Here is a 13,346-nt window from a genome sequence, read left to right on the forward strand (position 1 = left end):
TCTCGTCTCGTCCTCAGTTTCAAAGCAATGTCATGAAGGGCTTCCTTTCCATGCCTAAAAGGAAACAATATGTTTTTGGGGTTGGAGTCAGGGTTCCGGGACAGCTTGGGGCGATCGAGGGACGTCTCTGGATTGGCCGTGTTCACCGCCAGCTGGGGGGCCCGGTCACACGGGCGGCTCCCCGCTCGGAGGCAGCCGGGCCCCCCCAGGACGGGACACAGGAGCCAGCTTCAGGGCGGAGCCGTATTGTTTCCCTTTGAGGCCAGTCCCGGTCCTTGCCCCCACCCACAGCTCATGCTTCTTGATTTGCATCTTTTTTTGCATGGACATGCCAAGTAGTGATAAGCAGGGTTTTCTGTTCTTTTGGGCGTCTCTGGTCAGACTCTTCTCTTTCAGATCCTGTGTCAGGCCGTTAGGTTCAGGTGTGTCATTGCTGTGTCCCTTGAGTCCTAAAATGAAGGGCGTGACCGAGGCGTGCAGAGAGATGTAGCCCTGTGAGGAGGCGGCGCCGTGGCCGCAGGGCGGCAGGTAAGGGACACCCTGGTCTCTGTGCCTAGGTCGGTGCCAGATGGCAGCCAGTGCGGCCGGGAGAAGCTGGAGCTCGTCCTGTCCAACCTGCAGGCCGACGTCCTCGAGCTGCTGCTGGAGTTCGTGTACACGGGCTCCCTGGTCATCGACTCCGCCAACGCCAAGACGCTGCTGGAGGCGGCCAGCAAGTTCCAGTTCCACACCTTCTGCAAAGTCTGTGTGTCCTTTCTCGGTGAGTCCGGACAGGGGGGCGTGGGTTGCCTGGAGGGAATGGCACGGATGGGCCCACTGGGTGGCTCAGGGGGTTAAGCATCTGCCTTCAGCTCAGGTCACGATCCTGAGGTCCTGGGATCGAACCCCACATCGGGCTCTCTGCTCAGCGGGAGCCTGCTTCTCCCTCTCCCTCTGCCTGCTACTCTGCCTACTTGTGCTCTCCATTTCTCTGTCAAATAAATAAATAAAATCTTTAAAAAAAAAAAAAAAAGAAAGAAAGAAAGAAAAAAAAAAATTTGAACAACTGTATTCTGGCACAGACCCAGACACGTTCAGACTAGAATAACCATTTGCCAGACCTCAGGAGAGCCTGCTAGACTGTTGCCAGGCCTAGAGGCCAGGATGGGTGAGGCTGAGGCCCATGGGAGGTGGCCGGTGGGCCTGTGAGGGGAGTTCCTGCTGGGGCGATCCTAAAGTGAGAGCCTGTCCCAGTTTCCACACGACCCTTGCTCCCAGCCCAGGCCCAAGCTCTGAGGCCCACAGCCCTGAGGGAGCACCAGGCCGCGCACTGACGCCCCATGCCTCACTCTCAGTCCTTCTGGTGGGACCTGCCGGAGTGGAGCGAGGCCCCGGGGGAGGCAGCCTGTGGCGGGGCAGAGGAAAACCCAGAGGGTCGATCCACAGCCCCAGGGATGCGGGGACCCCGGATGCTGAAGGCAAGTCGCAAGAAGGACGCAGGCTCCGAGAGAGATCCAGAGTGCGCGTGATAGGAACAGAGGGCCACCCCTCCAGGGCCCTGTGGTCAGTGGACCTATGCTCTTGCCCCCAGAGAAGCAGCTGACGGCCAGCAACTGCCTGGGGGTCCTGGCCATGGCCGAGGCCATGCAGTGCAGTGAGCTCTACCACATGGCCAAGGCCTTCGCGCTGCAGATCTTCCCTGAGGTGGCGGCCCAGGAGGAGATCCTCAGCATCTCCAAGGATGACTTCATCGCCTACATCTCCAATGACAGCCTCAACACCAAGGCCGAGGAGCTAGTGTATGAGACTGTCATCAAATGGATCAGGAAGGACCCCGTGTCCCGAGCGCAGGTAGCCCCCCACCCACCCTGCTTGCCCCTTCCCCCTGGGTCTGGGGTCCTGTGCAAGGATGGCGTCAGGAGCCAAGGACGAAGGGAGGTGGAGGAAGCAGGAGCCAAGGACGAAGGGAGGTGGAGGAAGCAGGACTTCCTGGGTGACCATCAGTGGGAGCCCAAAGGAGCCAATAGGCCTGGGCAGAGGGAGGCCAGAGCCATTCCCGTAGGCTGCAGAGAGATGAAGACGGAGGACAGACGGGACGTCAGTCACCGGGGGGTCCCGGGGCTGGCATTGCACCTGAAGGAGACTCAGACCAGCCAGAGGGCGCAGGGCCTGCAGGGAGAAGCGGGGACCCTGGGCCTCCTGTGAGCTCAGCCCCGGCAGGAGGAGCTGTGGAAACCATGCTGGGGCTGGGAAGCCACTGCACACGTCACAGGAGGGGAGGCAAGGCCCTCAGAGGGGACAGCTGGGGAAATCGGAGCCAGAATCCAGGGCAGAAGGAAAGGAGAGCCGGGTCCCCAGGCCGGGCGTCCGAGTCACCGGAGAGCTGTCACATCCCAGCGGGATCTCTGGGGCAGAAAGCACTGGCTAAAGGCCTTGCTCAGAGTGGAACTGCCTTGATTCTAACGCATGAGGGGCCCCCAGCAGTGAGTACAGACGCAGGTAGCTTCAGGAGTGCTCAGAGGCCACCTGGAGCGCCGCCAAGGGGAGGTCAGAGTCAGGGAGGGAAGCCAGGACGCAGAGCTCCCAGCAGCGGGTGCCCATGGCAAGGGCACTTCGTCGCATGGAGAGCAAGAAGCGGCACAGGGGAGGGAAGGACGGCCAGGCGCTGGGATCAGCAGCATGGGGCGCTCCACCGGGGCAGGGCCCGGCCGCTAAACCCAAGAGGACAGGGTCCTCCAATCAGGTGGGGAGGAGGCAGGGGTCCCTGGTGGAGGGAGCAGGCAGTCGGGCTGGACAGCTGTAGTAGTGACTGCCGTCCGCCCCAGCCCCAGTGCTCTGTCTTTGTCTGCGACACGCCTGTGACCGGCGTCCCCCAAGCCCCTCTAATTCGTACACCCCCAAAGCAGTACATCTTGTGTTCCTCCCTTCAGTTCTGCCCATTACCCAAAACAGAAGCCTGGGTCCCTTGCATCCCTTCCATGTCCATTTGGGCCGCACACGGCTGTCACTTTGCCTCCGTATTCCCTCCCGGGAGGGCCGGCTTCCTCTCCGCGTTCAGGCCTGTCCTCTCACGGCGTTGCTGAGGGGGCTGCCCTGCCTTCTGTCTCCCCCACTCCAAATCAGTCCTACCCTGCAGCCCGAGCGAGCAATCTTCCTAAAGAACACACGTGATCGTGTCATTTCCTTGTGGAGAGCCCCTCGTGAGCTCCGACACGCCCCCCGCGGGACCCAGCACACCAGCCCCGGCAGGCAAGGCGTGGGGCGGTCGGGCTCTGGTCTCCCTCACATCTCCAGCATCATCTCCCCCGTCCGCTACACCCCCCAACAAAGACCTCGGGCACCCGAGAATAAGTCCCATAGAAGCCCCCAGATGCGATCTTCTCCGTCACGCTCCGACGTCTCTTCCTGTGCTTCGGGCGTCCTCCCCCCGGAGGCCTGGAGAAACCGGCAGTCGGTCCTTCTACTCCCAGCTCAGACGGCGTCCGCTCTGGGAAGCCGTCCACCTGTACCCCAAAACTCCTAAGCAGACTCCTCCTCAGTGCCCCGCTAGCGCCTTCTCCTAACGGATCGTCCCCTGCATTTTCGCCGCGTGCCCCCGAAACTCAGGGCTTACCGGCCTTACCGGCACTCTGGCCGTTATGAATGGTTGACGAACCGTTTGTTGCATGCAACCAAAGCCAAGTGCTGAGCAAAGAGTTTGCCAGGCAGGAGGGGGTCCCAGTCAGTTCGTGAAAAGCCTTCAGTGCAGGTGAGAGAGTCCACGTGCCCGTCTGAGGCCATGGGGTGCCACTCAAGGGGTCTCTAGATATTGGGGAGACGTAGGCTCTGACGGGTGTGACTTGCAGGCCTCGTGGTCACTCTCAGCCTTCCTGGGCTCTCCCACCTGTTCCTGACTTCCTGCCCCCATGTATACGTCTTCAGGGCTCAGGAGCCCCATTTCAGGCCCCCACAGCCGAGCCCCAGGTCCTGGGAGGAGGCAGGAATGAGGTAGGTGCCAGAGAGCTGGATGGATGGTTCGCCCCGGGCTCAGCTACAGCACACCCGACCTCCTCCAGTCCTCGCCTCTGGCTGATGGGAGGCCACCCCATCACTCTCTAGGCCAGGGTGAGCCGTGTCTACACTGTCCGACCAGACACAGACTGGAGTTTCCCATGTGGGACCGTACCCCGCCCGTCCTTCCTTTCTTCCCAGTACGACTCGCCCAGAGGCGGCTGGACCGTATAATCTCACCCACCCTGTGTCTCCCTGACCCCGCAGTACGCGGCGGAGCTCCTGGCAGTGGTCCGCCTCCCCTTCATCCACCCCAGCTACCTGCTCAACGTGGTGGACAACGAGGAGCTCATCAAGTCGTCAGAAGCCTGTCGGGACCTGGTCAACGAAGCCAAGCGCTACCACATGCTGCCCCACGCCCGCCAGGAGATGCAGACGCCCCGAACCCGGCCCCGCCTCTCCGCAGGTATTGAGGGACGGGCTTCCCGCGCCCCAAACGCGGGTGCCGTGGGGTCAGCCCGACTCTGGGCCGGCCCCCCACCCCGTTCCCCAAGAGGCACCAGGCGCGGCGGCCGACAGCGTGGGGTTGTGTCCGAAGGCTGGGCATCGGTGTCCCTGCAGGTGTGGCCGAGGTCATAGTGCTGGTTGGAGGCCGTCAGATGGTGGGGATGACCCAGCGCTCCCTGGTGGCCGTCACCTGCTGGAACCCGCAGAACAACAAGTGGTACCCCCTGGCCTCGCTGCCTTTCTACGACCGAGAGTTCTTCAGCGTAGTGAGTGCCGGGGACAACATCTACCTCTCAGGTGAGGCCCCGCGGGGCTGGGCTGGGGGCCGAACACAGACTTCCCGGGGGGCTCCTCTCCCCACCCCAGGGCTAAGGAAAGCCAGAGCCCGGAAAGGGCCACTTTGCAGGTGAAAGCTGCTCTCCCCGCCTGTCCTCCGGCCCATCCTCACTCCCGCCCGCTCTCTGCACCTGTACTGCCTGCAGGGGGCATGGAATCGGGGGTGACGCTGGCCGATGTCTGGTGCTACATGTCCCTGCTCGATAACTGGAACCTCGTCTCCAGAATGACGGTCCCCCGCTGTCGGCACAACAGCCTCGTCTACGACGGGAAGATTTACACCCTCGGAGGACTCGGCGTGGCAGGCAACGTGGACCACGTGGAGAGGTAAGCCACGGGGACGGGAGCGAAGATCGCTTTGCTCCTGCCGCGAGCACGCACCCAGCGGGGGCCAAGGGGAAAGGACGTTTATAAGGTGACGGTCGCGGGCTCTTCAAACACAGCAAAGAGGGAGGAGGGAGGACAGCGAGAGGGCAGCCGGAAGGATGACAGCCGCCACCGCTGAGACGGGGCACTCTTGTCCCATTCAGGAGTCAGACAAGCTGGAGGCAAGAGACCCACTGTGGGCTTGGCTGGTCTCACCAGACATCTAGGAGGTGCCCCAGGCCTGGAGGTACCAGTCCAGAGACTGGCAGGGGCTGGGGGGCAAGGCTGCAGCCGACAGCCCAGATGGGAGGATGCCGCGTCCGTGGCCGGTGCCTCCACATCCCTGCCACATCGGGGAGCCCCTGCCTCCCTCTTTCCCACCCATCCCAGGAAAGCTGCTTTCAACACGGGGAATGGTCACCGCACGCAGGGCTGGCCAACCATCTGGAATTCTCCAGAAACAGACACAAAGCAATGGGCCGGAGAACAGTGTGTGTGAGCCTGCCCTCTGCTGGAAGTCCCGGGCTGGCCTCCTCCCTGAGTCCCACGGACCACTGGCCACAGAGGGTCGGGATCAGGGATAGAGGCTGGGCTGGGGGTGGGGGGTGGAGTGAGGCAGCCACAGGCTGAGGTGGGCCCTTCTCAGGGTGGAAATACTTCATCTTCCCCCTTGAGCTGGAGACCATTCTTGCCGAGAATGGACGCCTGGGGGAGAAGAACTCAGAAGACTAGTGAGTCAGCAGCAAGCAAGGGGGGGCCTCAGAGCAGCCCCGCATTTGGAGAAACTAGTGCCCCCAAGAGGGGCAAGTTAGGCTGAGCCGGCCCCAGGTCCCAGCCCAGGAGGGCGCTGCTGAGATCACCAGAGCCTCTTCTCCACATCCTCTCCCGCGGCTTGCCCACCATCCTAGGCCCACGTCATCAGCTGTCACAGAAAGCACAACTGTCCATGTGACAACATTTTGCCCCTGGACCCACACGTACCCCTCAATTTGTATTTTTCCCTCGGTGGCTAATTGGACACTTGACAAATGTTACAGCAGAGAGAGTTTCAGAGTGAGACAAGCTCTGGATGTTCACTGTGGGCTTTTAACTCCCCCAAGTGGAGCCTAGAGATGGCTCAGTAACGACATCTAATTGTCATATTGATTTGGAGTTAATGGGGAATCCCTGTGTGATTATGAGGATATTAACAGTGCTGCTGAACCTGGGTCAGCCCTGATGCTGACGGCCTTCAGTGGGGCCCGCTGCACGGCCCTCGCATCCCAGGGCTTCCAGAAGCACCAGCTTCCAGCCGTTTGTCATCCCATAATAAACACATGAAAAAGGAGACATTTTCTATGTAGGAGTAAACTGAGCAAGATCTGTCATCCTGTCTTGCTTTTGTCAGCTATTTTTAATCTCCTAAGATGCTGATTACTCATCTTGCAAACTTATACTTGTTGATAGATACAGGGATTTGTTCGAGGATCAAATGCACCAAGAGGAGGGAAAGACTTTACTTCCCTTAGGCTCGGGAGCAATTCTCCAAGGCCCGGTAGCAGCCTCTACCCGCCTTTCCTGGGGGACTGGGCCTTTGTGCCACTAAGAAATATCAGCCAGGTCATCGTGTGAGCAAGACCAGCCCAGGAACCTTGGTAGATGGGGAAGCCGTCCAGGATGGCAAAGGGCCCTGAGCCCTTCAGCCCTCCGGTATCTGACGGCTGTCCTTGCAGGGACAGGATGTGGACCCGAAGACCCCTGGGTGGTGTGCCCGCAGGCAGGGTGGAGGACACAGGCAGAGGGGACGCCCACTGCCTCCCGAGAAACATAGCTGCCTGCAGCCCCTTCGGGCAAGTAATTTCTGCGCCACATGGTGGCAATGATGAGAATTCAGGGTGACAAGAAGGTCAGGGTAATGGGGACAGACACGAGGGTGCTTTGTTCCCCGGGAGGCACTAATGGTACAAATTGCTCTTATATTGATAATGAATGAGATATAGGGTACATTATAATTATATTACATTACTGTATTACAGGAATAGAGCAAGATTATATAATTATAGATTAAAACAACAGTGCAACAGACAAACCTGTATTATATCATTATATAAATAACTGGGTCTAATACTTCCTAGCAATATATTGCACGAGCTGTGGTTACCGGATAAATGATAGCAGAGTGCCTCACTCCACAGGGTCATTTGCATGTCATTAGCATATCCTTCTCAAGCAGGAAGCTGACAGATTGAGCTGACGGAGGGCTTGTGGCTTGGCAATCAGCCACCTGGAATAACAAGCTCTGGGGAAATTCGCATTTGGCGGAATGTGCCATTATACCGAAAGCCTGAAGACTAACAGCCACATAATCTTCCACTGTCACCCAGCTCCTTCTGCAGGAGCTCTTTGGATCTCTGCCATATTGGCTAAAAAAAAAAAAACATATCTGAACTTCTGACACTGTCCAAAAAGACACTTACTCCATTGCCTACTGGCCACATATCATTCGTCCGGAACTTAATGGAATCAGCCCCTGCTGCCCCGTAAGGTACCTCAGCCTCTTCTCGAATCCTGAGTCTTGACAGGCACAGAGCTGGACGTCTTCCCACTGTCCCCTCCTCCCTGTCTCAGGGCCCGGGGCACCGGCTGGGAGAGGCCAGTCCTGGATCACTAAGCCATGACCTTGTTATGGCTCCTGCCCCCAAGGATCCTCAATGAGGAAAAGCAGGCCCCGCAAGCTTCCCAGGATAGGTGTACTGGTAAAAAAAAAAAAAAAAAAGCCAGCCCACAGGGGAAGCCCTGCCCGGAGTCCAGAACAGGCGAAAGAGCCATGTGGTGAGTGGGAGACGGGCCACCACGAAGGTCCAGAGTGAGTGCTTGTGAGAGCAGCCCCGCGGGGACAGTTGACGGAGTGGCCGGGAACAGAGACCCAAAAGGTGCCCAGGTAGACCTCAGATACCCTAGGTCCTTGGCTGGTCTGTCAGATCCCACGTCTGTCTCTCTCATCGGCTCCCTGTGGTCATTTTTGTCGCTGCTTTGTCTGGTACTCACATTCTGCACATTTGGTCGCTTCCCCGTGCTCGTGCTTTGTCCTGCCATACATGTGCCACAGGTCTCTGCGGCCCTATAACTCTGCCCCTTCTCCGTGTCTTCCCTTGGGGCTGAGCGCTGGTGGAGAAAATGCCACCGTCTGGTAGATGGGCCCCACTCCAGACTGAAGTCTTCCGATGTCTACCGGGTCCTTCGTGCTGCAGGCCCCTTGTCAGCAGTTTGGCCAGCTCTCAACAACTTGTGTTTGTCATCTCCACCTCCCCCATCCAGGCTTTTATCCCATGGACACCGATATCCCGCCAACACTGACTCCAGCTTCACAGAGCTGGTGACGTCATCCGGCAAGACGTCTCTCCTCTCCCGGCCATTGCTCCTGCCGGACACATCCTCCTCTCTCACTCACACAAGCCCTTCCTCGCTCATGCCCGCGTGGACACCACCTCCCTCTCCACTCTGGGTGCAACCTGCATCTCTCACCAAAAGCCTCCTCCAATCAGCTCTCTCCTCTCTTCCGTCTGTATTTAATCTCTCTTTATCCATTTGGGCTCCTTCTACCATTCTGTAAACACAAGTAAACGTCTCCCCCTAAAATGAAAACAAAAGCCATGGTGCCCTGGAGCCCATTCATACTGGCTCCTGAGACATGACTGGTACCTTTTTTAGGCACTGTGCAAGCCAGTCGTTAGTTACAGATCTTACTAAAAATCAAATCATATAGACTTAGAACTAAATAAATTATATTAAAAACAAAGATAACCCATACTCAAAACTCACCACTACACTATTCTTTTTTTCTGTATTCTCTACAATCTGTGCTCTGGAGGTTAGACGTGTCTGCTGTGTCTCTATGCGGTGGGGATTCCGTCCAGCGGTCCGCCGCAGCACGTCTCTTCCCAGTGCCACGTTCCCTGTGCCCTTGGCAGCTTGAAATCGGCCGAGAGAGGGTTCACATCACAGAAAGCAGCAAGTGCTGCCTAGCAGGTCTTTTTCCCTGGGGAGCTTGTTTTTAGACATCTATCAGCACGCGCCAAGGAAAGCCATCTCTTAGCTCCGCAGACCTTTCCAGGCTCCACCTTCTCTGCCCCTTTTCCCAGCTGAGTTTCATCCACAAGAAGTCTCTACCTGTCGTGTCCACTGCCTCCCTTCCCATTCATCCTCGATACGGAAATAGCTCTGCACCTCCCAGTCCACTTAAAGTCTCCTTGATAGGACCTCCAGGAACCTGCTGGGGACTTCTTGAACTCCCATCACATCCCCCACCCACGGAGCTGTGCCCTGTGCGGTGCCGCCACTCTTCTGAGGACCCCCTCCTTAGCTCCCCACTTAAAGGCCAGGGTTTCCCACCACGAGTGTCCTCAGCCTTATTCTCGCCCACACGCTCCCTGTGCAGTCCCTGACCTTCAGTTTCCATCTCTGTGCCCATGAGCCCAATGCAGAATACGTAGGCCACACGTCCACTGCAGCCCCCCCCCCCGCCCACACCTCCCCGGTTGGTTACCACGGGTCCTGTAAACTCCCCATGAATAAAACTGAAATCATCTCTCTCCTCCAAACTCCCCAACCTCAGTTCCCTGTCGCCTGAGTAGTGCTCCCTCCTTCCCGTTTCCCGCACCAGAGACCCTGAGTCGTCCTGGGTAACTAACTCTGCCTGCCTTCGCGGCAACGTCAGTTAACGACTGACCCCACCAGTCCGTCTCTCCTTCTGTCCCCTCTTCCTCTTGTCCCTCCCTGGTCCAGCCCACTGTTCCCCCAGCTTCCAGCCCAGAGCCCGCATATACAGCAAATGCTCAGGGCAGCCCTGTCGGGCAAAAACGGTAGGAACGAGCTGGACAGAGAAGGCTGAAGGGGCCTAGAAGCTGGGGAGCCCTGTGTGAGCCAAGGAAAGGACACGAGAAGCTGCGTAGAGGTCGCGGCAGGCAAACAAGAGCCCGCCGAGGTTCAGGAGGACGACTGCGAAGGCCAGGATGGGCCAGATCCCAGGTGGCCTTGAGTGATTCATCCCAAGTCCCCCCAGATGTGTGTGGTCCCGGGCTGGGCTAGGGATGCCAAGGGCAGGAAGCAGATGCTGGCGCCCCTCCCCCCATGCCCGCTGCCCGGCACAAGGCCCACCGCTGATGCTGGGCTCTCGACCCGCCCCCCCGTGCCCGCTGCCCGGCACGAGGCCCACCGCTGATGCTGGGCTCTTGTTCTCCCCTCTCCCCAGGTACGACACCATTACCAACCAATGGGAGGCCGTGGCCCCTCTGCCCAAGGCCGTGCACTCTGCGGCAGCCACGGTGTGCGGCGGCAAGATCTACGTGTTCGGGGGCGTAAACGAGGCGGGCAGAGCTGCGGGGGTCCTCCAGTCTTACGTTCCACAGACCAACACGTGGAGCTTTATCGAGTCCCCGATGATCGGTGAGAAGCAGCCCTCCGCTCCCCCCTCCCCCGCCTCCCCTTGAGCTTCGTCTCAGTGTCCCAAGCCCAGAAGGCCCACTAAGCCCTGTGGTTCTGCAGACCCCGGTCTGGGGGCTGGGAGGGGGCTGGGAGAGGGAGGCAGGCCGCCAGGCCCGGCAGAGCCGCAGACTCCACTTGTCTGGGTGACAGGCAAGCTGGTCCGTGTGCTGGCTGCCCCCTGGGCCCGGGCCTTGTCCTCGGTTAACGGCTGATGGTGGAGCCGTCCTCTGCCAGAGCCCGTCCTCTGGAGGCCTTTCTGGCGAAGGAAGGGGTGGAGAGGGGGTGACCCAGACGAGATGCCCTGACCTGCCTGCTCTGCTCTCCTGGCAGACAACAAGTACGCTCCCGCCGTCACGCTCAATGGCTTCGTGTTCATCCTGGGCGGGGCGTATGCCAGAGCCACCACCATCTACGACCCCGAGAAAGGGAACATTAAGGCAGGCCCAAACATGAATCACTCCCGGCAGTTCTGCAGGTGAGGGGCGGGGGGGGGGGTGGGGGGAGGGCGGGGAGGGAAAGCCAGCAGGAATGGTCTGAGCACCAGAACGGCTGCCCGCCCTCCGATTCGAGCAGCAGCACCCTCCGACCACAGGCCCCACCCAGTGGCCCCAGCTGACCCGTCTCCAAGCCAGAAATGGAGGGCTCCGTACAGGGACCAACCCCAGGTCCTTGCGGCCACACCTTCTCCGGGTATAGGACAGCTGTCCCCCGGGACCACCTGCCCCATCACAGACAAGAGGCAATGCCAGGTCTCACCGGTGCAGCACCTCACATGGGACAAGTGGCCTCCCAAGGGACGCTCTGACCGCCGATCCAGGGAGTGGTATGAGGCCTGGCTGCCTTGGAGTCTCAGAGCTGACAGGGCAGGAACACACCCGGACCAGCAGCCATGGGAAGAGAGAGTAGGGGCAGTTCTCCTACTGATGAGGCAGGCAGTTGAGCTAGATACCCTCTAAGTGCCTAGAGCAGGAAGGTTCTACAGTTCTCGGGCCTCCCCCCCCCCCCCCCCCCCCCCGTCGCACACTCCAGGCAATGGCGCGTACGGGCAATTCTGACCACACTGGCCTCAGACTGGCCTTTGGGCACCACCTGTGGGGAGGACTTGCGTGCCTCATTGGAAACTCGAATTGGGCCCAGAAAGACTTAATGCCTGTGAGGAGATGTCAGCTGGGTCTGGCAAGAGAAGCAGGGGGGGAAATGTGCCTCCAAGGGAGAAATCTAAGGGCCCCAGGGGGCAGGCAACTACAGGGCAGAAGGCTGGAAACTTCAGGTAAGATGTCTAGCCCGGCCCGTTCCGTTCTAGGCTCAGAACTGCAGAGAGAGGTGGCAACTTGGCAAGGGTATCTGTGCAGCTTCAGGGGACGGTGAAGACGACAGGGCCGTTAGCGAAAGTGTGGGAGGACGGGGGGCCAGGTGCATGGATCTAGCCGGGCGTGGGATGGGGTGGCCAAGATGCAGGGAGACAGGAGGGGCAGATGGGAGCAGGGTGTGGTGCTCTCGCCGGGAGAGCAGCATGGAACCGGTTCAGCATCCCGGGTTGCCATGGCAACCACCCCGCTGAGAGGACGCTGGCCCAGCAGTCACTGGTGGGCAGCACCACCAGGCCACCGTGCTCCACAATCCCAGCAGGGAGCTTGGAGTCTAAATGTCCCAGTCAAGGAGTCAGCAGCCTTCCGTTAGGACTTAGCTCCTCTCTCCTGTCTGCCATCACCCTGGTGACCTGTGTTCTCAACCTGATTGGGACCGTTGAAACCTCTCTGTTCAAGCAATACACAGTGCCACTCAGTAAACGGAATCGAGAGCCTGTACATGAGGCCGTGCTCCCGGCCACCTTTTGGGGGTCCGGCAGGTGCCGGGGTGTCCCCACGGCTGGGGGGGGCCACAGACACACGGCATCCCCGACCGGCCCTAGAGGGAAAGCTGTCTTCCTGCAGCTGCTCGGGTCATGGGGCAGAGGCAAACCATGAGATCCCTTACACCTTTCGCAAAGGGGGAGCAGGGAGGCCGCCCGCCCCGGGGCAGGGTATTAAGCATCCAGCTCCAGGCCGAAGGGGGGGCGTGAAAGGGCTAACCCTCTCCCCGCTCTCCCCCACAGCGCCGTGGTGCTTGATGGCAAGATCTATGCCACGGGCGGCATCGTTAGCAGCGAGGGGCCTGCCCTGGGCAACATGGAAGCCTACGAGCCCGCGACCAACACGTGGGCCCTCCTGCCCCACATGCCCTGCCCCGTATTCAGACACGGCTGCGTCGTCATCAAGAAATACATTCAAAGCGGCTGACGTCCGCAGAAAGCCCGAGCCGGGACTGGTCAAGTCCGGTGAGGCCAATGCAACTCACAACGACCCATGTTCAGCAACACCCGTACGAGGCTGATAGACATGATCAAGGGAATCACTACGCTAAACATTTGGAATACTCTCTACATGGAATGTAGAAAATCATCCTCGCCTTTGGGGGAGACGGGGGCCGAGCGCCCCGCGCGGCAAGGAGCCACCACCATCCGGGCAGCTGGGCCAGGGCGCGCCTGCAAACGCACTTGCTCTGAGCGGAGGTGCTCGCTCTGCCTCGTGCAATAGAGTTTCACATATTTTTCAACTGGGAGAGAGAAGCTGATTTTTTTCCCTTCGGGCAGAGCAAGCTTGATCCCTAAACCACCATAGATCAATTATCCTGTGACAATAGTAGGTGGCAGGCTCTCTTGGAAT

The 13,346-nt window shown here is 59.4% G+C and overlaps 1 protein-coding gene across 3 annotated transcripts in view; it reads left to right on the plus strand.

Annotated features, from left to right (window-relative positions):
- KLHL29 (kelch like family member 29) overlaps positions 1 to 13,340 on the plus strand; it is a 295,790-nt gene extending 282,450 nt beyond the window's left edge. For all 3 annotated transcript variants that reach the window (XM_082744323.1, XM_082744325.1, XM_082744324.1), the window contains 8 exons: positions 558 to 760; positions 1,571 to 1,830; positions 4,237 to 4,435; positions 4,591 to 4,773; positions 4,959 to 5,139; positions 10,409 to 10,602; positions 10,972 to 11,116; positions 12,737 to 13,340. In XM_082744323.1, coding sequence (XP_082600449.1) covers positions 558 to 760; positions 1,571 to 1,830; positions 4,237 to 4,435; positions 4,591 to 4,773; positions 4,959 to 5,139; positions 10,409 to 10,602; positions 10,972 to 11,116; positions 12,737 to 12,920 — 1,549 coding nt within the window. In that variant the 3' untranslated portion in view covers positions 12,921 to 13,340. The remainder of the gene's footprint in view (positions 1 to 557; positions 761 to 1,570; positions 1,831 to 4,236; positions 4,436 to 4,590; positions 4,774 to 4,958; positions 5,140 to 10,408; positions 10,603 to 10,971; positions 11,117 to 12,736) is intronic.
- Positions 13,341 to 13,346: the final 6 nt, after the last annotated feature.

Source organism: Mustela nivalis (genome assembly GCF_964662115.1).
Source record: "Mustela nivalis genome assembly, chromosome: 8".
NCBI lineage: Eukaryota > Metazoa > Chordata > Mammalia > Carnivora > Mustelidae > Mustela > Mustela nivalis.